At 35.3% G+C, this 26,686-nt stretch overlaps 1 protein-coding gene across 1 annotated transcript in view; it reads left to right on the plus strand.

Moving 5' to 3' along the window:
* BIRC6 (baculoviral IAP repeat containing 6) overlaps positions 1–26,686 on the plus strand; it is a 173,717-nt gene that overhangs the window by 69,456 nt on the left and 77,575 nt on the right. The window contains exons 35-51 of the mRNA XM_032184553.1: positions 1,054–1,269; positions 4,400–4,583; positions 5,032–5,187; positions 5,560–5,693; positions 6,999–7,152; positions 7,804–7,920; positions 8,696–8,850; positions 10,034–10,160; positions 10,961–11,071; positions 15,163–15,296; positions 16,317–16,444; positions 18,577–19,139; positions 21,060–21,235; positions 21,762–21,858; positions 22,039–22,233; positions 24,088–24,288; positions 24,928–25,207. Of these exons, the coding sequence (XP_032040444.1) occupies positions 1,054–1,269; positions 4,400–4,583; positions 5,032–5,187; positions 5,560–5,693; positions 6,999–7,152; positions 7,804–7,920; positions 8,696–8,850; positions 10,034–10,160; positions 10,961–11,071; positions 15,163–15,296; positions 16,317–16,444; positions 18,577–19,139; positions 21,060–21,235; positions 21,762–21,858; positions 22,039–22,233; positions 24,088–24,288; positions 24,928–25,207 (3,128 nt within the window). The remainder of the gene's footprint in view (positions 1–1,053; positions 1,270–4,399; positions 4,584–5,031; positions 5,188–5,559; positions 5,694–6,998; positions 7,153–7,803; positions 7,921–8,695; positions 8,851–10,033; positions 10,161–10,960; positions 11,072–15,162; positions 15,297–16,316; positions 16,445–18,576; positions 19,140–21,059; positions 21,236–21,761; positions 21,859–22,038; positions 22,234–24,087; positions 24,289–24,927; positions 25,208–26,686) is intronic.

The raw sequence follows: 26,686 nt of genomic DNA on the forward strand, positions 1-26,686 counted from the left end.
CCTGTTCTATCTTCTGCTTTATTCCAGCAGGTTATACGGGGCTGCTATTTCAACAGCTCTGCTCCAGCAGTGGCCCCCTTGAGACATCTTTTAATGACTCACTGGCTGAAATATGCTGTCCAGCTATTTAAGTTTCACTTTATAGCAACCTCGTTGCATCCAAAAATGCATGTTGAACTAAAGAGTTACCCCTTGAAATTTCTTAACATCTAGTTACGGTATTACTGTACGCTGGATAGTTGCATTTCATGCATTTTTTACTATTTTGCCTACTAATCACTTCCAGTTATGACATGGTGTGAGTAACCTAAAACATCTATTGCATTTTGGAGAAAGCTGAAACCTTTGTCTTGGTAAATAGTTTTTTTTTCTCTGGTCTATTTCAGTATCTAGTACTTAAGTGAGATTGTAAGAGGCCTTTGCATTATCTAATTTTATGCTGCTTTTGTAGCTGATGCAGTGAACTTCTGGAGTGTCCTAGGTGGGCACTAAGATTAATAAAAGCACCTTCTTTCCTCTACTGGATTTATAAACACTCAGTCACACAGGTTGTAGTTATAGCCCTGATCAGGTATTGGGTTAGCTCGATTTATGGTGTTTGTTGGATGCTCTATATCTTGTAAGTATTGAAAATGTTAAAAGTTGCTGATGATTTATCTAATGTGAAGAACCTAAAGTCAGCATTCTTGTAGGGAAAAATTTCCATATTAGCTATTTCTGTCTGCCGTTCACTTCATGCTAACAGTAGTTTTATATGCAGGTGTGGAAACAAGAAAGGAACTTCTAAAATACGTATTCTTGATATGTTTTATGGCAAACATAAAGGCTTAATTGGCACTTGTGTGGAACTGAATAACCTGGTTATTGCTCTGTCACCTGAGACAACATTCTGCCAAAACAAATTTCTTCCAGTAAAACCTTAATTCCATTCCAGATTCGCATATATACTTAGACTCTCCTTTACTGTTATTGCTGCCTCAGATTTTTGCTGGGAGAAGATCCAGAGCTTAGTCTAAAAATGTGTAACTGCTGTTTCAAATTTAATTTCTACAGCACTTCAAGGATTTAATACGTTTACGTCGGACTGCAGAATGGCCTCGTTCTACTTTGGATACTGAAGTATCAACAACAAAAGAAACTCCAGAAATTGAACCACTTCCCTTTACACTGGCACATGAACGTTGTATTTCTGTAGTGCAGAAGCTGGCACTCTTTCTCCTGTCCATGGATTTTACTTGTCATGCAGATTTACTTCTGTTTGTTTGTAAGGTAAACAGACCATGGAATATCATTCTAAAGTTGCAGTGGAAACCACATTTCTGTCACTGCTTTTTTGCTTGCTTGCTGGTTAAAAAAAAAAAAAAAAAATCAGCTGTAGCAGTGAAATTTGTGGTGAGGAAGTTTTTTCCTGATCTGTCACTTTTTGTGTAATTTACAAAATGCTGGCTTCAAAATGGCCTAAAAAGACTAACTTTAAAAAAAATATTTTCATGTAAGTATATTTGTGAAGTTCTAACATTTCAACCTAGTAAAAATATCTGATTTCTTTGTTAAAAAAATCACAGAAATGAAAACTGTTACTTATCTTCATGGTATTAAAATTGAATAAGCAGCAAGTACGTAACCATCTTGTTAGCACTCCATTAGTCAGTTGTAAGTGTTTTTCTTTAGCCTGAATTCAGGATTTTGAGTCTATATAGCAGTTGATAGTTGTGGGAATTTTTCTATACAGTTTGGGGGCAATTCTTTCTGCTTATTTATAATGATTTTGCATGAAGTTGTCTGTAAGAACACACTTGCAACTTTGACTTCAGTTGTAGAAATATGTAATTTCTGAGGGATGTCTAAAAATTTTTATTGTAACTTTCAGTAAGGAAATTAGCATTGTTTTTAAAGTGTACTGTGAATGACGGGGATCTTTAAGTGAAGCTTCTTATGTACTACATTTGTTTCCTGCTTGTTTCTTGATACTTTCCAAGGGTTTTCTGGGATTTTATAATCCTAGATTGGGGTTGACATAAGTATATAAAATTTTGTGTTACGTCTTGCTAGTTGGATGTGCATACATGGCACCCTTTTTTTTTTTTTTTTCCTTCTGAAAAACAAATGCAATTAGTCAGGTCTTGGCAAAAATTCTTTTCTCTCTTACTGGATTATCAATAGTAACTATGACAGAATATCTGTCCAGACCAGTGGTCTTTCTATCTTCATTTATGGATCTCAGCTTTTAGGTAGCAGTATGCAAAATCTTTTTTTTTTTTTTTTTTTTTTCAAATTCAGAGAAATTAAACATGGTCTGTGAGCTAGATTTCTTGTGCATTGCTTTTTGACATGTGCAGCCCTCCAGTTTTCTTCAATTCTCCTTCCATCTGGAGAGGGAACTTGAGCAATGTTTGCTCGTATTGCTCTTTTTACAGTCTCATCTTCTCTATTGTGTATGTTTCCACTAACGTGAGTCAATTATTCAGATTTTGGTATTCAGAAGGCTGATTTAACTCTTGCAAACACATTTTTCAAGAGAAAATGAAAGCAAAAAGTTTGTATACACTTTTGGGGGTTGCTTTTTTTTTTTTTTTAAATCCTCTTCAGCCTCAAGAAAAAAATCCTGGCTGGTTTAAAGAATTAACTCTATAACTTACCTCCTGCTACCTTTTAGGAGATGGTTTAGAGTATGGTTGTCACAGGGTAAATGTCCTACAGACTGGTTATCATAGGGTAAATTTCCTAATGAAAAAGCTAAAAATAAATAAATAATAATAATATTAAAAAAATAGGTGGTTCTGGGACTTGGCCTAGAATCTTAGAACTAAAAGGCAACTGACTTTGGATCACAATTCCAAGGTGAAGAAATATGAGCTTTTTCTTAATCTTTTTTGAACGTAACATGAGGATGATGTTGGTCAAATAACCAAAAGTCAAGTCTGCTTTCCACCATTTGTCCATAAAATCTGTTACTGTAGAATGGAAAACTCCTTTTTTTAAAAAAAAAAAAATCTTTTTAGCAAACCCAGATATTGCCTCTTATAGACAAGAGTCCTGGTGAACATGTTGGCCTCTGTTGTGAAATGGGAGGTCTATGCAGACAATTCTTTCTTACCACATGCAGTTACTGAGGCCAAACTCCAGTTTATTCATGAATTAATAAAAAGTAGGTTGTAATAAGTAAGAAGAAGTTGTGGTCAGTTAAATGTCACATTCTATATCCAGTTCAATCCTGTAGCAGTGTAATTACTACTTCGTTTTTTTAAGTGTAATTGGCGTTTCCCTTTTCCCAGAGCAGGAGCTGTGCCTGACATACTAGGAGCTGGGTGTTTACTCCTTAGTACTGCAATTGCCAGGCTTCAGAATTGTCCAAATGCACTACAACAGCAAAGATGTTGCACCAAGGGAAGGAACATTGAAAGGACTTAATAATTCCACTCAGCTCTGTCATCAATTTTGAGAGTTATTTCTGATGACCCTGTTCAGCACTCTTATAAACGACTATATTTTTGACCATAACCTTTACCAAGAAGATTCTCGGAACTTGTATCTGAAATTAGATAAATGCTACTTATTTTTAAAGTGAAAATGATCTTAATTTGTAGTTATTTCAGACTGCCAGGCAACTTTGCCTAGTTTATTACAGCACTCTGAACTTAATACAGTAATTGTGAATTTGGACTCCGTGACAAGGCAGCTACTGCCTGATTTACTTTGGCTACAGGCTTTTTTTCTTTTTTATGTATTATGTCCAAGAAATTTTGAGTTTTATTGTTGTTGTTTGTGTAAGGCTTAGTGTGTAGGATTTTCCTTTATAAAGAAGATTTTATTGTGCTATTTAGTGTGCTATTTAGTGTGCTCTTCAGAACTGTTTTCATGCAGATATGAGCATTTATAGATGATCCATGACCTTAATAGGTAACCTTTTTAAATATGCTTGACTTACCTCTTGGCACTTAAGCAATGAAGTAGTAGTCCAGTTCCATTTTTCATTCCAAAATTGCTCAATCTTCAAAGATCGAGCAAGGCATTTTTAAGGTTATTTAGAGATATTTTTGTAGCTTTACATTGCTACACTAACGCTCTGGAGATCAATTTTTAGGACTTTAAAAAAAAAAAAAAAAAAAAAGTTGTTGAGCTACACAGTGTGGGAGAATCAGGATTACAGTGTTTTACTCTGAGTCAGAAAAGATGGGCACTTTCACTGATGGATAGTGAAAATTTCAAATAATAAAGTGGAGAGGTGAATTTCATGGACAAATTGTGGTCCCTGAGTTCATCATATGGCAGGAAGACTGGTGCTTTATCAGTTGGAGTGTAGTTGTAGGGATAATTGAAAATTTTGTCTTGATTTTAATTGCTTCGTTCTTGGGATATGGGGGAGAATCGATGTAATTATATTTTCATATTTTTATAGGTTCTTGCTAGAATTGCAAATGCTACAAGACCAACGATTCATTTATGTGAGATTGTAAACGAAACTCAGTTGGAAAGATTATTGCTGCTTCTCGTTGGAACTGACTTTAACAGGGGAGACATCTCTTGGGGAGGAGCATGGGCTCAGTATTCTCTGACGTGCATGCTGCAGGATATTCTAGCAGGTTTGTTTTAAGTTCATATTCTTCAGTATGTAGCTTACATTGAAAACTGACTTTCTTCATAGCTTTTTTTTTATTTTATTATTATTTTGTTAGAATCTGCTGACTCTTAAGATAGTGAGTGAAAAAACATATGATTCACAAGCAAATTGAGATGAGATTGTCATAAATAGAATTTAAAATCTTTTGATTATCAGTCAATCCTGAATAAATGACTTCTGCACTGAAAAGTAAAGTGTGCGTGTGTGTGTATACACATTGTATATGTGTGTGTGTGTGTGTGTGACCCCAATTATTTGAAAATTATCCAGAACTCGTCCCTTTTGAAGAAGTAGCTCTTGGAGAATTTAGTTAGATGAAGAAAAACAGATAATTGGCCTAGATGTAGGGACGTTAATTTGTAATGGGAATGGAGTTTGAAATTGAGTTGTCTGCTTAATGTCATGCATAGGAGAGCTGTTGGCACCTATAGCAGCTGAAGCTATGGAAGAAGGTGCTTTGGGAGAAGATGCTGGAGCTTCAGCTGGGGATTCTGATGACTCTCTTCAGCAATCCACAGTTCAATTAGTGGAAACAATAGATGAACCTTTGACACATGACATCACAGGTACATTAGTCGATAATCTTGAAGTATATATGCATACTGAAAACTTTTTTGTGTGTGTTTTTTTTTTTTTTTTTAAAAAAAAAGCTTTGCTGTTACTTATCTGTCAAAATATTAGTAAGTAATTTTTGATGAAATAATTAATTTCTGAAAACAAAGGCAAAATATGAGCAGTTCTTCAACTGATATCTCTGATCAGTAAAAAGTGGTTGTTATTCTGAATATTTAAGAAAAGGCAGGTTTGATGTACGCATTAAAATTTTCCACTAAGAGCTATGAGTATTAAAAGCCTTAGTATTACCCATAAAGTATATGATATATCCCTGTTTCATAATTGGTACTTGGTAGTATTAAAACCATTTTAATCATTCAAAGGTGCTCCACCTCTATCATCTTTGGAAAAAGATAAAGACATTGACCTTGAATTACTGCAAGACCTGATGGAAGTTGATATTGATCCTCTGGATATTGATTTGGAAAAAGATCCCCTTGCAGCCAAAGTTTTCAAGGTATGATGCACTTGAGTTTTCAGAGTAGCCCTTACATGTGAAATAGTAAAAATCTTTCTCTTCTTCAGTTATGGTATTTGGTCTCTCAGACCTGTTCTCACCTTTTTGTAAAGGCTTAATATTAGAATGATAGGAAAGAATGTAGGGATTGTGTTCACATCTCAGATATCCATATCTCTGTTTACCACACAATATTTTCCATGAAGATATCCGTATAAACAGTATGCTTTGAGTTTAATCATAATTTCGTAATAATATGTTGAGCCTTTTCTCTGTGTCGAATAGGATGAAATTCTCATTTTGGCGTTTTCCTACCCCCTCAGTATTGACCTTAATACAAATGAGGCTGAAAGTTTTTTTCTAAATTGTTTTTCTTTCTACTTGATCGGACAGTACTATATTTTCTTACATTTTTCTATATCCCGTTGTGTCCTTGCACTGATTAGCTCTTGCTTAAAGACTTTTTTCCTTCAAATCTCACCCAGCCAAATTATTCCACCCACTCCTTATTTATTTTTTTTTATTGTCTCCCTCCTTTATTGTACTATAATGGAATTTGGCATTTTCCCCAGTTCACTTCATCCATGGGTATATTCATGATCTTATTGCCCAATTGTTCTTCAGAATACAGCCAGAAAAATTCTTCTTCATTCTTAATATTTCTTAAAATCTGTTTCTGCTTTGTTGTTTCTGTGAACTGGTAATTGATACAGGATCTTCACATTAAAAAGATGCATATATAACATGCTTTTAAACACTCTTATATTACTATTTTTTATTATGATCCATGTGCTTTTTTAGTGTCTTTAATTATGACACTTGAGTAGATATTGTTCAAGTCTTTATTTTACAGAACCCAGTATAAATAATAACAGCCTCACCGAGGCCTCAAGGTACTTTAATAGTACTGTTATACTTGTAATGTATTCTGTCTTGATAAATAACATCTCAAAATATCTGTGTGAATTTGGAAGTGGAGCATCACAGGATTGTAGATGTGTGAGTAAATCCTGTTGATAACATTTTCAAACTGTTTCCCTCAATCTTTGAGACAGATAAATAAATTGCTGCATTTTGACAATCACTAAGGATACAGTAGTTTGTACTGCAAGAAGAAATAAAAATTTCTAAAGTTATTACATCCGATATTCTGTTTTTTTTTTTTTTGTTTTTTGTTTTTTTTTTTGTTTGTTTGTTTTTGTTTTTTTGTTTTTTGGAACGACTATATTTGTTTTTATTAAAAAATATTTCTGCACTTGGGCAGTCTAAATAGTTGCTGATGTTTTTCTTGTTTTGTTTTTTAAGCCTATAAGCAGTACATGGTATGATTACTGGGGTGCTGATTATGGTACCTACAATTACAATCCTTACATTGGAGGCGTTGGAATTCCAGTTGCAAAACCACCAGTAACTACAGAGAAAAATGGATCACAAACTGTGAGCGTATCGGTCTCTCAAGGTGAGCAATGAACTGTTCTCTCATACTGTATGCCACACTTCAGCCTGAAAGAATTAAATTTCCTATGTGCCACATTTTTTCTGTGATAACTGAGAAAAATATTTCCTGAGGTTTTTATTTAAAATACAGCAGAGAATCTTATATTCTAAAATTTTCGAACACGCCCTTATGGTCAGTTAAAAATTACTCTTTTATTCTACGTGCTTACAAATTTTGGAATCTCTTTTCTAGTTGGCTGATACTTTGTATAGTTGGCCCTACCCAATGGAATAAATCCATGCCACACTTTTTTTTGGTTCTTCTTTGAGAACAATTACTTCACAGAAAAACATAGGCTTAAACATATAGATTCAGTTGTATGTGATAGTAAGATGACTGTGAGAGGAAATCTGTGTGTTTCATGAGAAAATTGTGATTTTATTAATTATATACTTCATGTTCATAAGAATCTTATGTTCAGTTCAGAGTGCAAGTTTCTATGTTCTGCTTGCATCATAGGTAAAACTGAATCTTCCTATCAGTGATACTGAGATTTTTTTCTTCAGTTTAGTGTGGACTGTGCATCTGTACTGCTTGTACAGGATATTAGACACACTAGCTATGCAAGTCTTTGATATAATTCAGTTTTACTCTGTTTATTGCCTTGTGTAGCTTTAGATGCACGTCTAGAAGTTGGACTTGAACAGCAGGCTGAGTTGATGCTGAAAATGATGTCCACCCTGGAGGCTGATTCCATTCTGCAAGCATTAACAAACACATCTCCTACATGTAACTATATATTGTCAAATAATTCTCTTCATATGATAACCATTTGAAATTTGTACTGTTTATTTTCTGCAGTCACTTAGCAGCTTAGAAAAAATTGTATTTCACTTGAATTTTCTTCTTAGGCTGAGCTTCAGAAATATTTTATTTGGACTTCTAAATTATGTGGATAAGTTATTCAAGATATTTTCTGAAATTGGTCAGATAGGCAGGATTCATTTTACAAGCCATAACAGTACAATGGAAAAATTGCTTTTATTTTCTGATCCAGGTGCAAGTAAACATTATTTCCTATTTTTGTGAAGCTTCATTATTTGTGAAATGTTAGCTGCTGTGTACTTGTTTCATCTATTCAGTGATGGAAGTGAAAATGCTTTTCAGTACTTCTCAAGTATTTTGAACTTGACTATACAGTAAACTTATGTTGTCAGAACACCCATGATGCTGATTTAGTGTTACCAGGAGACTTATAAAACGCACGTTTAGTAAAAACTGTTAAAAGTATGTTTCTTTGGGCTTGCTTTTCAAGCAGTTTTTGTGAAGATGATGTCTGACATTGAAGTAGGGCTTTCATGATAGGGTAGTCAGCAGTCCAGCTCATATGAACACCACATGGAAGATGTTGTTGTAATTTATAAAATAAGTGCATTTCCATTAAGTATAAAATATGAGGAAATAAGCATGAAATTTCATTTAGCAACTTGCCCAAAATAAGTGGGGGTTTGTAATTTTCTTTATGTATTTATTTATTGATGTTGTTTTTGTTTGATTGTTTTAGTAACCCAGTCTCCTAGCGGAACAGATGATTCATTGCTAAGGGGATTGCACACTGCTAACCAAAATGCCCAGTTGATTGTACAGTTGTCATCTATACCAATGCTGAGTGCATGCTTCAACAAACTCTTTTCCATGCTACAAGTCCACCATGTTCAGGTATAGAAGTATGAACTTTGAAATGTTTTGATAATATTTCTCTCTGAATTTGAAATTTGTTTTCCTATATTTCTTACTACTTAGAATTCAACTAACCTGTTAGGTTATGTGCTTTATTGCTAATGAAGTTGTCCTGGACAGCAGTACTAATAATGTCATAGATAAGCTGCTGAAGGCTTTTAACGATTAGGGACTTTATTGTTAGAGTAGAAAAGTAGGAGTACATTTTTCATATTTAAAAACAAGTCAATAGGTTCACTAAAGGATGGCAATTACCTTACTGTTAGTGAAGAATGTCACTAAGTGTGCAGTTGCCGTTTATGGAGGTTTTCAAAATCCATCTGGATAAGCCCTCATGCAAACCAGTCTGATGTCTTTAGTTGGCCCTTCCCTGAGCACAGTGTTGTACTGCATAACCTCTAGAGGTCCCTTCTGACCTGAATCATCCTGTGATCCTAAATGTTAAAATGAGATGTGTGCTTTTTGAGAAGTCATTGATTTAATGCTGTTCTTGATAATATACAAGGGAACATGGTATGTTGTATGTAAGTGCTCAGGTATCTACCTACCTGTTTATATTTTAATTGGATGGCTGACTGCATCCGGCATCGTTCTTTACATGCCCTATCCAAAATGCAGTTTGTGAGGTAGAGGACTTTGATGTTTCCCCAGAATATACAAGTAGTTATTTTCCTCAAGGGAGTTACTCAGAGTAAGCATTTGTGTCTCTCTGATATTAAAGAATGTTTCCCAATAGTAAAATTGGCTTCTGTGAATACCTTTTGAATAATTTCAGTTGACTTTTAAATGTCACTTGCCTAAATTGAGACATCCCAAAAGCTTACATGCAGCCAGTATTTCAATAAAAAGATTTCACAGATAATAAGAAATACACAGATTTTTGAGCAGTGTGTACAACTTTGTATTTTTAAGAAAAACTTAACCATGTTTTGAAAGTCCATAACAAAAGCATAACAAAATAAGTTGCTAGTTATGATGAATTTTACTTGAATATTTTATTTATCAGAATCTTAAGATCAAGTAATGGAGTGTGTATTTGTGTTATCAGTGGAACAGGAACAGTTGAAAATGTAGATAAGGCTTTTTAAATGAAATTTTTTTTGCTCTGCAGTTCTGGAAAAAATTTGAATTTGGTCTGATTTTCTTTTTTTCCTTTTTGCAGCTTGAATCTCTCCTACAGTTATGGCTCACATTAAGCCTGAATTCCAGCTCCTCGGGAAGTAAAGATAGTGGCGCTGATATTTTCCTTTACAATGCTAATCGAATACCTGTAATTTCCTTGAATCAAGGTAAAATACATGAAATAGGGGAAATTCATTTTCAGGAGGGGTGAAATTATTGCCTATTGGTATTTTTGTCACGATCAGTGACAGAATGATTTCTGTGTTCTTATTAAAGAATTCCTGGTCTCGTTACCTTCTTGGCATGAAAAATGTATAGCTTATATGCAACTGAGGGATGGTTCCTTGAATTTGAATAATCTCCTCATAAATTAAATTTTAAAAGTTGTGCTTCTTAATCATCATTACTCTCCAGAAGACTTTTTAAAACACCTCTTAGTCTAAGGTGAACTGTGCACCTGTGTGCATTTTTCTGACAAATTTCTTCTCCTGGTACACCATCCTATGAACTGTTTATTATTACTATCAGAGTAATATCTGATATTAGGGGTAGGCATTGAGATGTTGTTTTACTTTTTGACATCAGTCTACTGACCTGTCAAAAAGATGTCTAATTTTTTTTTTATAAAGTAATTTATATAGTTTTAAAAAAAAGCAACTGTGGTATCTTGTGGTGAGGGTCTAAAACATTAAGGCCTACTATAATGAACCGTTTGAATTCTGTGAAGACCTTTGAAATACAATATTTCTTTACATCATTTTTTCTGAGATGGCAGGTTTTGGCACTATAGACAGTTCTGTGGGCCTGTTGCTGTGAAGTGCTGGTGTAAGCTTCTTTTCCTAATTGCTTGGAACAGTAGTTGTCAAAACAAACTAAATAGAACAAACAAAAATACAGCAATCAAAATGAGAAATTTGTTTAAATACCCTGCAAATTAATGCTTAGTAAAACATGTTTTTGTTGACAGCTTCAGTAACTAGCTTCCTGTCAGTTCTGGCATGGTATCCTAACACCTTACTCCGGACATGGTGCCTTGTGCTTCATAGCCTAACTCTCATGACAAATATGCAGCTTAATGGTAAGTTGTGGGATTTCTTGTTGTTCATTTTTACAATGTGCAAATGAGTGTTGATTTCCATCTGAAAGATTACCAGAAATTTCCCTTTGTCACAGAAGTACTACTGCTGGTTCTTCCTCAAAGAGTTTAAAAAGAGTTTATCAAGTTGGCTCCATGGACTGCTTGTACCATGAAAAATGAAACCCTAGTGGTAAAAGAAAAGGCTGTTACAATTAAGTTAGCATCGTCTTCAAAAGGGATTTTTAGGCCTAGCTAAAGATCTTTGGGAGGGAGCTTTGTATTAGGGGTGGAGGTAGCAGAGGGTGAGGATTAAGGTAGTGTAAGAAGTATTTGTTTTTCTGATGCAGTAGGAATTTTTCATAAATATGCAGACTTGAGTCACTGCTTATGTTAAGCTACCTGAAGATAAGTCCCTAAAAGCCAGATCTATTCAGAATGAAATCCATCTATTTCATTTCACTTCCCTATGCACAATAGATTAACTTGCGTTCTCCATATTGCTCCATAACACAGTAGAAATAATCTCCCGTTGTGGATGAGATATTGCCACAAGTCAGGTAGAAATTAAAGGATGTTATTTTTGAATGAAGAATTTAAGCTTCTTAATGGCTTACTATCATATGACAGCTGTCATGAGGAATGTGTTTGTGGCCTTGTCCTCAAGACTAAAGAAGATATCAAGAATTAAGAACTTGGAGACTGGAATCTCTGAAACCCTTCATGTTAGGCCAAATGAGAGCTCTTTTAAATTGTTTTCATGCCAAGCATATGACTAGAGGCAATAATTACAGAAGAAATAAACCCAGAGTCATCTTAAAATCATACTTTTCTGAAACAATTTGCCATTCTCTGGTGACACAGCTACTCTCAACAGTTTTCCACAAAGCTGCTTCTGAATCTTTTTCCCTAAACACCATTTGAAACCATTGCCTTACGGGTGCATTTTTTTTCTTCAAATTTTACTGTTTGTCCTTTTTCTGTGATGTTATTGAGAGATCAGTCTCATGAAAATCTACTGAAACTTTTGCTACTAAATTAAATGTTGGTGCTGAGGACAGATTAATGGAAGACTTTGTTGATATTCACAAAGTTTTGGTATTTGAGAACAGTACGTGGTCTGATTTGTAGGGTAACAGTGCCTAACATGCATATGTATTTTCAACACCCTAATTGTAACTGTAGGCTATCAGTTTCTAAAAATTTTGCTGTGTACACCACTGGTTATATGTGAACCTCTTCCATGTGGTATGAGACAGTGTCTGTGTTCTGACACTGATAGGCAGCTGTGCGTATGTGGGAGTTCATTAGGCAACTGCCTGAGATCAGTGATGATCTGAATAAAAAGCAGCTAAGAAGCGACTGCTATGATCAAACACAGGTGTGAATGTGGTTGTGGATTTTGGTGTTTATAAGATTTGGGCCCCAACTGGCTCCTTTTCCTGTACTTACCTATAGAACCAGAAGCTAGGCAAGTTTCAGCACACATCAGATAACTTCTGTGCCAGGATTCCTCAGTAGCTAATAATTCAAAATAATATTCTATTTTGATGGCACTGAGTTATGATATTTAAGAAAATAAATACTCTCTGTCCACTTTGTGACAATTGAGGGTGGGAGCCATCAGAGCAATTCTCCTATCAATGACTTCGGTTTCCATGTGCTTTAACTGAAAACAGGGCCTAGCAATAATCAGTCTCTTAAGCCATTAAAGACAGTGCCTTGCAGGAGTTTCCAGCAACTTACAATTACCAAAAATGTGTTTGCTGGAAGAGACAGGGTTTCGATGTTGTTTTTTTATTTATTTATTTTAGTATCAGCAAACAATTTAGAGAGAATAGTTTAAAGACACATTGTTCCTGAGACTGATGAAATGTAAGTGATGTCGGCATTCTTTTGAGTAAAGCTTTTCTTGTGTACTCTATAGCTCTGTAATGATTTAAGATACGAAGTGGACTGTCAATTCTGGAGAAGTTCTAGTATTTAAAAACAAACAGGAAAAAAAAAACGCAGAATAAGGGTGCTGCTTGTCACACTGATTGTGGACATCATAGGTGATTCTCTGGAGGTACCATTTAACAGTGCAGAAAAGCACAAAAATGTTACTTTCCCAAATAAACATTTGAGGAGTTTTTGCACACTTATTTCAAAATAAGTTTGGATACGTGGTAGTTTTGGAAATAATAAAACAAAATCTTGCTTCAAACTAATGTTTGAGGCTGTTTCAGTGATGCAGTTACATAGAAACAATGAAAAGTTACAGAAAACAAGCATACATGTGAGAGGTATGGCCTTAGCAAGTTAGTGTCTTTAGTGACCTGAGTGGCATTTTCATTTTTAACGTGAACCATTGCAGATTCAGAAATGCCCCCAAAAGCCAACCAACCAAAAAATCCCACTGGCAACCTACATACCTAGTTTTCTTAGGGGGAAAATCAGTGTTTTGAGTATTTTACTTCAGGAAATGTTCAGGGGTGAAGCTTCAGGTGGTGGGGAAAATGAACTTGATCAGTTCACCCAGGCTGGTGTTTCCAAGGCACATCCCGCAATGGAATTCTTCTCTGTGGTTCTGAAAAAATCAGTATTTTTTTTTCTTTCAGGGAACCAATGAAATTAGGCAGTTAGTTTTTATTTATTTATTTATTTCCACATTTCTCCCTCACCCAAACAAGGCCTAGCTTTTCCATTTTTTGCACTGTCAAATGTAAACTAGAGCAGGCTTATTGTCTACAGGACAATGGAGCTGTAATGCTTTGGTGTGCTTTATTGCTTTCATTCAGTTCCAGCTGTTGTCCTTCCATCAGTCAGAGCCATACATACTTATTCTAAGACTAATATTGATAAATCCAATGAGAATTTGTTTGTATAGCTGCACAAGAAATACTTTCAGCATTACTTTCCTGCATTCATCTAAAGGAAGAAATTTGTCTGCAATTTGAGAATAAATTGGCATTTGATAAGGGGAAAACTTAGTATGAATTATCTTTGTTTTCCACATTTTCCATCTTCCCATAGGGATTTCTTCTAATAGCAAGTCTCTTTCCAATGCTATTTTTATGTAATTGCTCTGGAAACTTTTCAGCTGAGATGGAAGTAGTCAGGGTTTAAATCTCATTTTGACGGAAATGTTTCTCTCCTAGTTGGTATTTTATTGTTTAATTTAAGGAAGTTACTGTGAATAATGAGGTCTGACAAACAGAATGACCAGACAAACTGTATCAGAGCACCTTTTTCTTTGGATTGTCTTTCTTTCGCATATGGAGTCATAGAATCATTACGGTTGGAAGACCTTCAAGCTCATCTGGCCCAACCATCCCCCTACAACCAATGTCACCCTCTAAACCATGTCCCTAAGCATCAGATCCAACCTTTCCTTCAACACCACCAGGGACAGTGATAGTCAGAAAGAGATCACATCTTCAGCATGTAATAACCTGGAGTTTCATTTAGATAGGTATAACATTATAAGAACGTCTTTTTGCTCAGTAGTTAGCTGTGCTTTTTTCAAGTTGTGTTTTGAGTTGATTTTATATATCACTACTGAATAAGGCTGCACATTTAATAAAGCTTATTTGTTTGATCATTGGAGGGTATATTTTAATTCTACTTCTGGTCCTCAAAACCCTTATCCTTTAAGCTCCCTGCAGTGTTAGTCGATGATGAGAAGTCTCTGAATGTGCCACAGACAACAATACCTTGATTGTTTACAGGATAATAGAACATGTGGTCTCTGCCTGTCAAACTAAGAAATGCACTTAAGCCTTATTAAAGTGGTAGACTAGCAAAGAAAGAAAAAAGTCAAAACAGCTCTAAATCATTTTCTTACAAAATGAAACTCTGCTTTTGGGAATTTTGCTTTAGCAACTTTAGATACTAATGGAATATTTTGGGGGTAGCTATAACTGTAACTGTATTTTTCTAATTAAAAACTCTTTACTCAAAATGGTAGTCCTCAACAACCAATTTCTGTTAGCTGATTCTACGGTGAATATTTGTGTATAATGCAGTAAGTATGATGGGTATACAGTATAAATGTTGGATTTACTCCTAATGTTTAAGATGAGAGATTTAATTTTCCAGCTTTTATTTTTAAGCTGGTCCAAGCAGTGCCATTGGAGCTCAGGAAAGTACTGCCCAACTGTTGGTGTCAGATCCAAACCTCATTCATGTGTTAGTGAAATTTCTTTCCGGCACTAATCCTCATGGAACAAATCAACACAGTCCACAGGTAATCACCAATTAAAATAACAGAATAAATTTTCATAGTAGGTTTTGAATACACTTGACATAAATATGCTATCCATAATGTATTATTCTTAGCTTGCTTTTGTTATTTTTTTTATAGCTTTAGTTGTTTCTTACAAACAATCGTAGGGAAATTCATATCGGTAATCCAGTATGAATAGTAATCTTTCTTTTTTACAACTACATGGACACTTGCTACAGGGAGAGAATGCTACGTGAACGTGTTCCATGTTAGGATTTTTAGTAGTATGTGTAGAAAAATGACAAGAGTTAGCTTATATATACGCTAACAATAAGTTAGGTTATTGAAATCATGTTGGATAGGGATGAAGAAAACAAGGTTAACATTGAATATCCAGAATTTAAATTCCATATTTTTTTTTTCATAAAAACCTCCCATGCCTCTATTTTTTACCTGTTTTCTGAATTAATGTGGTTTCTACTGTTTCTTTTCTAATTTCAACTAATGGTTTTCTCTTCTTTACAGTCTTTGAGGTATTTGTGAATGGTGGCAAAAAAAAAAGCCCAAGTTAACTTATTTGTATGTAATATTTGGCAGTAGTCCCAAAACCAGTTTAGGAGACAGAAAACAATTAGAATTTCCAGTCTTTTCCAGGCTGTTCCAGAACTTAAACGTTGTGCAGGACTACCAGTTAAAGCACATATATGTAAATGTATAGTTTGTGAAAATCTATTCACATTAGTACAGCAATATGTTCTGTTTGAAACATAGTTTGCATTGCTGAAAAGATAAACTCTCAAGATGCTTAATTAGTTTTAGGCAAAGAACTGAATTATTTGCATTTTACTCATGGATAATAGTAGAAAACCACATAGTATAAGTTGATACAGAATAGTTCTCTTGTGAAAACTCTGTAAAATTTTTCATAAAGCAATGTGTAATACTCTTGTTCTTAGAAAATGTTTTTCCTGCTAGGAATAAATGTTCTTGAAGACATTTTCAGTTTTATAAATACTTTTAATAAAATACTTTTTCCTCTAGGTTGGGCCAACAGCTACGCAAGCTATGCAAGAATTTCTTACTCGATTGCAAGTGCACCTTTCTTCAACTTGTCCTCAGATGTTCAGTGAATTTTTATTGAAATTAATACATATACTTTCAACAGAAAGGTAAATCTTAACTTTTGTTTGTTCTTACACACTCTTTGTCTTTAAAATCTGTGTGAATGTGAATCACAACTGAAATGTGTACATTGCCCCTCATCATACTGGCAAGTTACATATGGATGGAGATCTTTGCAGCATTACCGGTGCATCTAGACAGTTCCTGGAATGTGGAAGAGCTCACCTGGAATCCACGCATAGCGGCCCTTACGTGAGGGACAGTGAATGAAAGCAATAAGCAGTTGGTTGGAGTTTTATAACATCTAGAGCTAAGATGTAGGCCTTTTTTCCCTGTTACAGTAATCCCTAGAATAAAAGTGCTGTTGATGAGCTTACCTGTTAAAAATAAAAAGTATCCTGAGAGGCCTGAATTAATGAAAAGCTAAGCAAATTATTCTCAGATTGTGAAAATAACATGATTAGCTTTTATAATCATAGATTCATGAAATGGTTTAGGTTGGAAGGGACCTTAAAGGTCATCTAATTCGAACCCACCTGCCATGGGCTGGGACACCTTCCACTAGACCAGGTTGCTCAAAACTCCAGCCAACATGAGAGGATTTACATACCAGTTTTGAAACAATTACAGCATTTCAAACATTATCTCAATCTCTGCTAATGGAGAACAGCCCCAGTATCTTGCTGCTCCCTCTGTGAGAGCAGCTAGTTTTCTAAGCTAGTCTCTTTCAAGCTCCTTCTTGTGCCCTCAATGGGCACATGACAGTTTTGTATATGGCAATACACTAACTATGTTGCAGTTGTTTGGTCTGGAGCACATCAGGAATTATTGATTTTGTTGATGTTCTGCATATCCCCAGACAAAAGCTTCATCTAATTAGGGAAGAGCTTTTTCTGTTTCTGGCTTCCCAGTAGGTGGCACTTCGGTGTTATCTATCCTTTAATCATACAGAAAACTGTTTCAGCCTTCTCTAAAAATTTTACCACAGTAATTTGAATTGGATGGGTGGTGTTCACCGGGTTATATTAATGATCTATTACTTAGACAAAAAATATGATAATACAATAAAATCATTAATTCAAAGTGAATCTTAAAATGCATGCCTGTGTACCATAATCTACTTGAAATAAGCTGATGACCCCTCTGAAATAGCAGCTTTTGGAATGCGCTAGGGCTTTTTGAGGCAAACCAAAGGTGAGACTCAAAAGTCAAAAAATGAAATAAAAGCACCAAAAAAGGATTTAGATGGTTATTTCTGAGACCTCAGGCAGTTATTGAATTGCACTGTATCTGCGTGTACCATGTGTAAGATTGATGATGTTTTACTGTTAGAACTAATTAAATGGCAAATATTTTCTTAAGGGCAGTTTATTAAAAATGTTCTGTATTTAATGTTAAAAGTTATAGTAGGATTGATCAGTGTCAAAAGATACAGAAAAGTATTTTAGAAGTTAGTAATCCAACCGCATTTAAAGAATTAGCAGCTTTATTTTAAATATACTGATTCAAAAGACTTATTTTACAGTCTACCATTAAATATTTAAAAACAGTTGGGAAAATAAAAAGAGATCCCTTTAGTAATCAACCTACAAGCACCTAACTGTGACAGTTGGGAGTGTCTTCTTACGGTTTTACTTGTAGTTACTATTTGGATAACTAAAAACTGACCATTCTTTCCTCTACCATGGGGAAGAAAAGGACAGGAAGTAATTTTTAATGGTTTTAGTATTATATGTTCTTAATGGTTTTAGTATTATATGACTTCTTCCTGTGATGTTTCCGTGCAAGTACATTAAACTTTTCATCCACAAAAAACGAATAGGAATGTATTGCAAATCTGTACCCACACAATTAACTAGTCAATTAAAAAAAAGAAAAAAAAAAAAAGACTTTCAAAGGAGACTTTCATCTTTAGTGGTATCAAGCAAGTGATATCTTGAAGCGGTTCCACAGGCTGTGTAATGACTGGTATATAAAAAAGTTAAGAATGTTTGACCTATGTGAAATATCAGTTGATGCTTCAACATGCAATTCTGAAAATGGCTTCATTTTCATTCGTTGAATGTCTAGTGTGCTTTTCGATCCTTAAAACTTAGGCAAACAAAAATATAAAACTGTTTAACTTGTTGATGTTGAATAATGAAATATCTTTCCTCCTATTTTTTTTTTTTTCTTTCAGGGGTGCTTTCCAGACAGGCCAGGGGCCTTTGGATGCACAAGTGAAACTCTTGGAATTCACCCTGGAACAGAACTTTGAAGTTGTGTCAGTTAGCACTATTTCTGCAGTAATTGAGTCTATAACGTTCCTTGTGCATCATTACATTACATGTTCGGACAAAGTGATGTCTCGCAGTGGCTCAGACAGCTCTGTGGGTGCTCGAGCTTGTTTTGGAGGACTTTTTGCCAATATTATCCGTCCAGGTGATGCCAAAGCAGTTTGTGGAGAAATGACGAGGGACCAACTTATGTTTGATTTGTTAAAGCTGGTGAACATTTTAGTTCAACTGCCACTTTCCAGTAACCGAGAATATAGTGCCCGTGTGCCAGTAGCAAGCAGTACTACAGACAGTGTGTCTGATGAAGAAAAGGTTTCAGGAGGCAAAGATGGCAATGGAAGCAATCCTAACGTTCAAGGATCAACCGCGTATGTGGCAGACTTGGTGTTAGCCAACCAACAAATTATGAGCCAGATTTTGTCTGCCCTTGGCCAGTGTAACAGCAGCGCTATGGCAATGATTATTGGTACGTATTTTGTAACCAAAATGATTTTGGGGGGGGGGGGGGATTTATTTGCACAAATCAAACCACTGGATAAACGCAGAAAAATATTTTGAAGATGGATAGACAAAGACCTTGCACTCCATTTCAGAGACAATAGTTGTAAAATGTTGTGTTCTGTATTGTTTCTTGTATTTCAAATAAGGTATCTCTGTCCTTTTCCAAGCTGGTTTCTTTTAAACAAGTATGAAACTATTTAACCATAGCTATTATCTGAAAGCAGCATAGTCTTTGGATGAAAATGTGTGAATGCCAGACCAGTGATCTGACATCTGAGCAACAGAGAAAAACGTATTAATCTCCAGTAGTCAAATTAAACAGCAGGCTGCATTTTACAAGCCTGAGTCGCATTGTTGGAACCTCCCTGAAATTAATTCCAGAACATCTTATCCTTTACTCTGGATAGTTGGTGTCATGTCACAAATATGCTGTGAATACTGAAAGTAGTTTGTTCTGGGAATTGTTGGTGGTTCTGAGTTTTTCCAGGGGGGAAACTCAAATACTCTCCTCAACTTTGATGTCTTTCTAAACCATGACTTTCTAAATTTGTGTTTAGAAAATGTTTTGTACTTTTAAAATTTAGAAAGATAGTGTTGTTTCAATATGTTTTTCGTAAAATTCTGGGTGCTGGGTCAGCTGATCCCTTCAATGGATTGTTTCCCCCAAGGTCTTTTGATATAGGTTATTACAACTAATGTGTGTGTGTGTATTTTGGGAAGATATAATAACAAAGCTCTTAGTGATTTTCATTCCTTCATGAAAAACTGCACTAAGGTCTCTGCAGACAATTTCTTTGAACAAAATGTTTTTCCAAGTCTGCTGCCAATGTTATAGATGATCCAAAAATCAGTTATCAGCATTTATTATTTAAACATGTAATGGCTAGTGCAGAATGCTAGCTACCTAGGGAAGATGAACTGGAAGACTTGAGCAAATGTGTGGTGCCTCTGGTGTCAAAATTTCAGCTAATAATGTTGATTTACTGCACCTGGCACGCCAGTAGGTCAGGAACCACAATAACCTCGAGTAATTCACTAGTTGCATGAAGCTAAAACATTTGTTCATTTACCTTTTGTGACTGACTTGTCTATTTATTTCATTAGGGTTTCATGCTTTGTCATTGACAGACTATGAAAATCACACAGGTTACAGTATTCCCATCCTATCCTACCCTCCCCTTGCTTCAAAATCTTCAGAGCACCTTAGTTGGCTTCAGCTCTGTCATTAATTTTAAATTCTCTAGACCCTGCAGAGTCTGAGTCTTAACAGACTTTTCTCTCTGTCTCCATGCTTCCAGTGTATACCAGTATTTTCTTTCCTGACAACTTATAAGTGATTAAAGCACTATAGCTGTCAATTCTCTTGCCAAAATGTTTCTGTAAGGCACATTGCAAAGATCACTTAAACACATTCTCCATGTTATTATCTGTTAGTATAATTCCAGTTCCTGTAAAGGGCAGGGAAATGAAATCCATTCCCCCAACTCCAGTCTAAAAACACTTTTAAAAGCTCTTCCAAATTGATGTCATATGCTTTGTGAGACAGTTATATTTACAGAGGTAATCTGTCTTTGGGAAGACTATTCTGCTGCTTTCCTTCCTCCTTTTCAGTAATGTGGAGTCGATGCTGCTGAATAAATCCTGAACTGTAACATAGAGAAGGAAAGTTCAAGGAGAGGTATTTCCAGTAGAAATACATATATTAAGTGGTCTAGGAACAACAATAGTAAATTATATGATCATGAAAACTAGCCTATTTGTTGTTTTTAATCAATGTGAATATTTAACTGAAATGAAATTTAAATGTCTTTAAGGTTTCCTCTGTGCTGTAATAGTATTTTAGGTCTCAGCTTCTAAACCTTGAACTGTTCCTGTTTTCACAAAGGTGCAAGTGGCTTACATCTTACTAAACATGAAAACTTTCACGGTGGCTTAGATGCGATATCAGTTGGAGATGGGTTGTTCACTATCCTGACAACACTTAGTAAAAAAGCAACAACGGTGCAAGTGATGCTTCAGCCAATTCTTACATACATGGCTTGTGGTTACATGGGAAGACAGGTAGGTTTCCCTTACTTTGAAGTGCTTTAAGGTAATTATAGGTTACCTGTTGCTATGTAAAAGAAATTTTGACTTTTTCCAACCTCGTGTCACTGTGGTGCAGAAAGCAAGAAGGCTTCGTCCATCGATTATGGTGAAAAGGGAGAGAAAGAGTTTCTCTGAGGGCATTTTGACATTCCTGTAAACATTCCTGGCTAAAGGCTTTTCAAGATGACTGTTTCATTGTGTTTAAGTGGGAAATGCATTTATTGTGTTCATATTAGTGGGTGTTTTAAATGTCCAATGTTCTTATTTCCGTTTAACTGCATACCTGGTGGTTTAGTCTTTTCCATATCACAAAAACCTCTATGTAGGAGTGAACCTTCTGGAGTGTGATACGGCGAGTTTGTGGTAGAAAGTTCAACTGTGGTGGATTTCCTTTCTGCGATTTTTGCCTACTAAAAGGGGAGACTAAGAGTAGCCAAGTGTATTTCATGTCATATGAATTCTGTATGAAATTGTGTATTTCTTAACTTTTTTTTCCTAGGGTTCTCTGGCCACATGTCAGTTGTCTGAACCACTGCTCTGGTTCATTTTACGAGTCTTGGACACCAGTGAGGCACTGAAGGCGTTTCATGACATGGGTAAGAGTGCCTTTTCTTTGGGTGCATCAAGTAAAAGATTTATTGTAGATTTTTATGGCATTTAAAGAAGGAATAAGCTATATGTCTGGAGGAGCAAACTTACTAAATATACTTTTGCTTGCTTAGAATCTATTGCAGTCTTCTGAACAGTGTTTTTTTCCCCCACCATGTTATACACAGGCGGTGTTCAGCTTATTTGTAACAACATGGTAACGAGCACAAGAGCAATTGTTAACACAGCAAGAAGTATGGTTTCCACTATTATGAAATTCCTTGATTCTGGTCCCACCAAAGCAACAGACAGCAGTTTGAAAGCCAGAGTGCTAGCTTCTGAGCCTGATAATGCAGAGGGCATTCACAATTTTGCACCTTTGGGTAAGTGATACAACCTTCTCTTGAATTAATATCCAGTGTCCGCTTGAATCTTTATTATGTTCTTAACAGAAAGTGTTGTGTTAATGTTAAATGTTGCAGTAGTATTAAACCTTCTGAACAGAGGGGTACTGGTGTTTCAAGAAGATGTTGAGGGAGTAAACAAATTCTTTGCGTAGTCCCTCCTCCTGTCAATAGGGGAAAGAAGGGAGTGATCTGTATGTGATGTAGCCACTGCATCAAGGTAGGTCCCTTCCTCCCCGGGGTTATTTGGATACCCAGGTACAGCCCAGTTTCTGCGGCAATCACACTAAGACTCACTGACTTCACTTAACATGCATCAGGTTTGATCCAGCTTTTACGGAAGTGTTGCAAAGACAGGTGATGCAAAATGAGCCTGAGCCAGGTCAAACAGAGTAGCAGATGCTGGAGCACTGGACTACTTTTGCTGATGCTGTTCTCATGCTTGCACCTAATTGCACTGATGGTACCTGCATAAATATTTGTTAGAATTACAGAGCTGTTTTGGTATGAATACAGTGGCTGCTGCTTTCTAAAATGCGTGTGTTTTGAGATGTAGATGCCTTCTAATATTTTACTGAGTCTTTTTATTCCACTGCTTGTGTCTTAATGAACCATGTTGCTGCCCGCTAACCTACTGTAGCCAATGAATGTGTGTGTGTGTATATATGTGTATATATATATACATACACACACACACACACACACACACATATATATAAAATGTACAATGTCTCACTGTCAGGAGTGGAGAAAGATTATTTTTTTAAAAATATTTTTTTAATTATTTTTTTAATTTTTGGAAGAACTAGGATGAGAGAGAAGTCCCTTCAGTCCTCTCATGCAAATTTAAAAGAATCAAATAAAATAATTTGGCAAAATATGGGACCATTAGAAATCTTCTACTTTGCTATTCACAAATCTTGAAGAGGTAAATCTGATGAACCTGCAAATGTTGGTAGTTAATTCCTTTAAGTAGTAAGAGTCCTAAAGATATATCACAGTGGTATCTTGCTTGCCTCACCCCCAAACTTGCAAAGTGCTGCAGTTATTGGTATTCTTTTATGAGTGTATCTATCTTCATACTCTCAACTGAAAGTAAAATATTCTTTTCAAGTGTACCTTCTGATTTTCCTCACTTTCTGATGGATTCCCATCATGTGGTGTTCTCAGACTCGAACTGGATACGTTTAGGATAATAGCCTGTCAAAATGTGTACTCCAGGAATTCACCTCCAATAAGCATTTAGTCATGGGACCAGGCTAGAGTTGCTCTAAAGTAAAATACCCCACGTGTGTGTAATCAGGACAGCACAGATCTGGTCTTGGTGTGCCATACAACTTGCTAGAGGACATAGCTGCTGTCTTTCATTCTTAACTCCTACTAAGATTTAAAAAATATATAGTTCATGTGGTCATAGGCTTTCGGTTTTGGTGCCTTATTTTAGAAAAAAGGTTTTCATGTTAAACAGAGCTTTTTCAGAAAAATGTTGGCAGACTTCAGTTATAAAAGTATTTGTTACCATTCTAATACTTAAACCTTGAAAACTTTCATTACGTTAACTATGAATTAACAGAGGTCAAGTTCTAAGCGTACTGGTCAAACTGCATCTTTTGGTTTAGTTTGTTTTTGTGATTAGATCTTGATGGAAAGTTTAGGGTTTTGGTAGCAAATAGCAAAAAGTAAAACACTTAAGCAGTTCTCATTATTGTATTTGGAATGTATGAATAAACTAAAACAGATGAGATAGAAAAACGTTTTCCACAATTCAGGCTATAAGTTGATCTGGGATTTATTAATAAACATTAATAATGTAAATACTGCTGTTTTTTGAAGGTTCAATCACATCAAGCAGCCCCACTGCCCAACCTGCTGAAGTACTGTTACAGGCTACTCCTCCACATAGAAGAGCTCGGTCTGCTGCGTGGTCATACATATTTTTACCTGAGGAAGCTTGGTGTGACCTTACAATTCATCTTCCTGCAGCAGTGCTGCTCAAAGAGATCCATATCCAGCCTCATCTGGCCTCTCTTGCAAGTAAGTAGATGTGCTAACATTGATGCTGATTTGAGCATTTGAAGGGTAAAATTTAGAAATTATAGAACATGTAATCAAAGAAACTAAAACTGATAAATTGTTTGAAGAATGACAATAAAATTAGTTGAAAAGCTTGATAGTTCTGCATTTCTTGAGAATTGAAAGCTCCGATTCTGCTTGATTTCTTACAGCTTAGAATATCTTTTGTGGCATTAACATTAAATATGCCATGGAAATTGTCAAATGTCTCAAAACTTTGGAAGAACATGATGTTGATCAGGAGCCTTCAGGCAAACTGCTTTGGCATGGTAGTTGGAATAAACCATGAGAGAAGCAGTTTTTCAGCTCTTAATGTCATAGCCCAACTAGGGAAAATTAGGTATTTATACTGACAGGACTTGTTTTCATCTTAAATCTTTGGAATGAACTAATATAAACGATTTATCAAAATGCTTATGCATTTTACCATATGTCATCACACAGGACAAGTATTCTAATTGCAGTTCTATAGAGGTGTTTGCCTAAGATAATTCTCATCATCTTGTTCTGTATCTTTAACAGGAATGCATGTTTAATGTTTAAAATTCAAACTAGTACCATTTTTTGAGTAGCATTAAACGTTCTTATCTTACCCTGTAGCTTGCCCTTCATCAGTATCTGTTGAAATAAGTGCAGATGGTGTCAATATGTTACCTTTGTCAACTCCTGTTATCACAAGTGGTCTCACGTATATAAAAATCCAGCTTGTAAAAGCTGAAGTTGCCTCAGCTGTCTGTCTTCGTCTCCATCGTCCACGGGATGCTAGTACATTAGGCCTCTCTCAAATCAAGCTGTTGGGCCTCACAGCTTTTGGAAACACCTCGTCTGCAACAGTCAATAATCCATTCCTTCCCTCTGAGGATCAGGTCTCTAAAACAAGGTAAGCGTCTGGTAGCAGTGGTCTGAGACTGGAGGAACAGTTTGTGGTTTTTCTTTTTGCTATTCTCTGCTCCGAGTAGGAAACTGTATTCATGAGTAGCTGGCTTTGTATTTTAACATTTAAATTTGAACGTTTAAAGAATTTGTTATAAATATCTTAGATTTTTATTCTGTTGTTTTACAGTAAGCAGTACTTCTCACTTTTTTTGCAGCATGCTTAATCTGCACGTGTAAAAGGGTGTGTTTCATCCCTGTAATGATGAAAGAATACAAAAGATAGGAAAGCACTCAGTTCTGTTTCTTCAATGTGTAGATAGTTAGTTCAAAAAATTAACTGACAGCATATTTCTTATCTCTGCTGAAGTCAGGAGACTTACATTGTGAGTATTGATGCAGGAATAGAAACAGGGCAGTAAAATGTATTGTGTAATTCATATCCAATATTTCTGTTCACAAACATTTGAGAAATACGAACTGAAAGTTGTAATTTTGGCATATCAGCAAGATTTTTCAATAGCTTTTACTTGCTTAGGTGACATCTTGAATTTCTTCCCTTATCTGTAAATTAAAAGTAAATCAACTTTTAAGGACTGCCTTAAAGTCAGAATTTGAGTTTTCCAACTTTGAATTTAATTATTTATGAGTTAATGTTTTAGGTTTTTTGGTTCCACTAAGATTTAGCTTACTAAATTGTTAAAATTCATGACTTCGGAATATTTCACCTTTGAACTTTAATGTTTATAAATTTGAAAAGAGAGCATGGGAAAGTTTTAAAATATCGTCTTCCATTAGGAAAAATTTTGAGAGAGTATGGAAATTCAGAGACCATGAACATTCTCTGGTGTATATTTGATAAAAGCCATATAGCTGAAACCGATCCTTGATCTTGAATAGCAGTGAAACAAATTACTATAACCAATTATACTACTGTTATGTTTGTACTTCAAAAAAGTTAACTTACAGTTGCACAAACGTAAGCAGTATCTAAAAGAGTGAGTGTACATTGTGAGCATCCGGAAATTTTTTATCATGGTTTTCAGCTTACTTTAAGTATCCCAGTAAACTAATGTGAGTAATATGATAGATATATTAAATAAACTTGGTTATAATTTTCTTTTAGACATTGTCAGGAACTTGCTTTTTTATTAAATGATGAATATTTTGGAATAAATTATTCCTAAAATAAAAGTGTAAACTTCATTTAAGATACATGTACAAGCTTCCCATAGTTCAAAAAAAAAAAAAAAAAAAAAAGAGGTGGATCAAGTTTGCTGTGAAGATAAGGTAACTTGTTATTTTAGAACTTGGTAGTGAAAAGGTGTCATTTGTTTCATGTGGAACTTAGATTGCAGTCTTGTTCATAAAGCTCATTTAAACAGCACTGCAGTGTATTTTTTATAACTAAATTCTAACCGATACGTTTCTAAATTGATCCAGTTACAGCAGCTTTGTTTTATTATTAAAAGGAATACTGAACAGC

The sequence above is a fragment of the Aythya fuligula genome, chromosome 3, assembly GCF_009819795.1.
Source record: "Aythya fuligula isolate bAytFul2 chromosome 3, bAytFul2.pri, whole genome shotgun sequence".
Lineage (NCBI taxonomy): Eukaryota > Metazoa > Chordata > Aves > Anseriformes > Anatidae > Aythya > Aythya fuligula.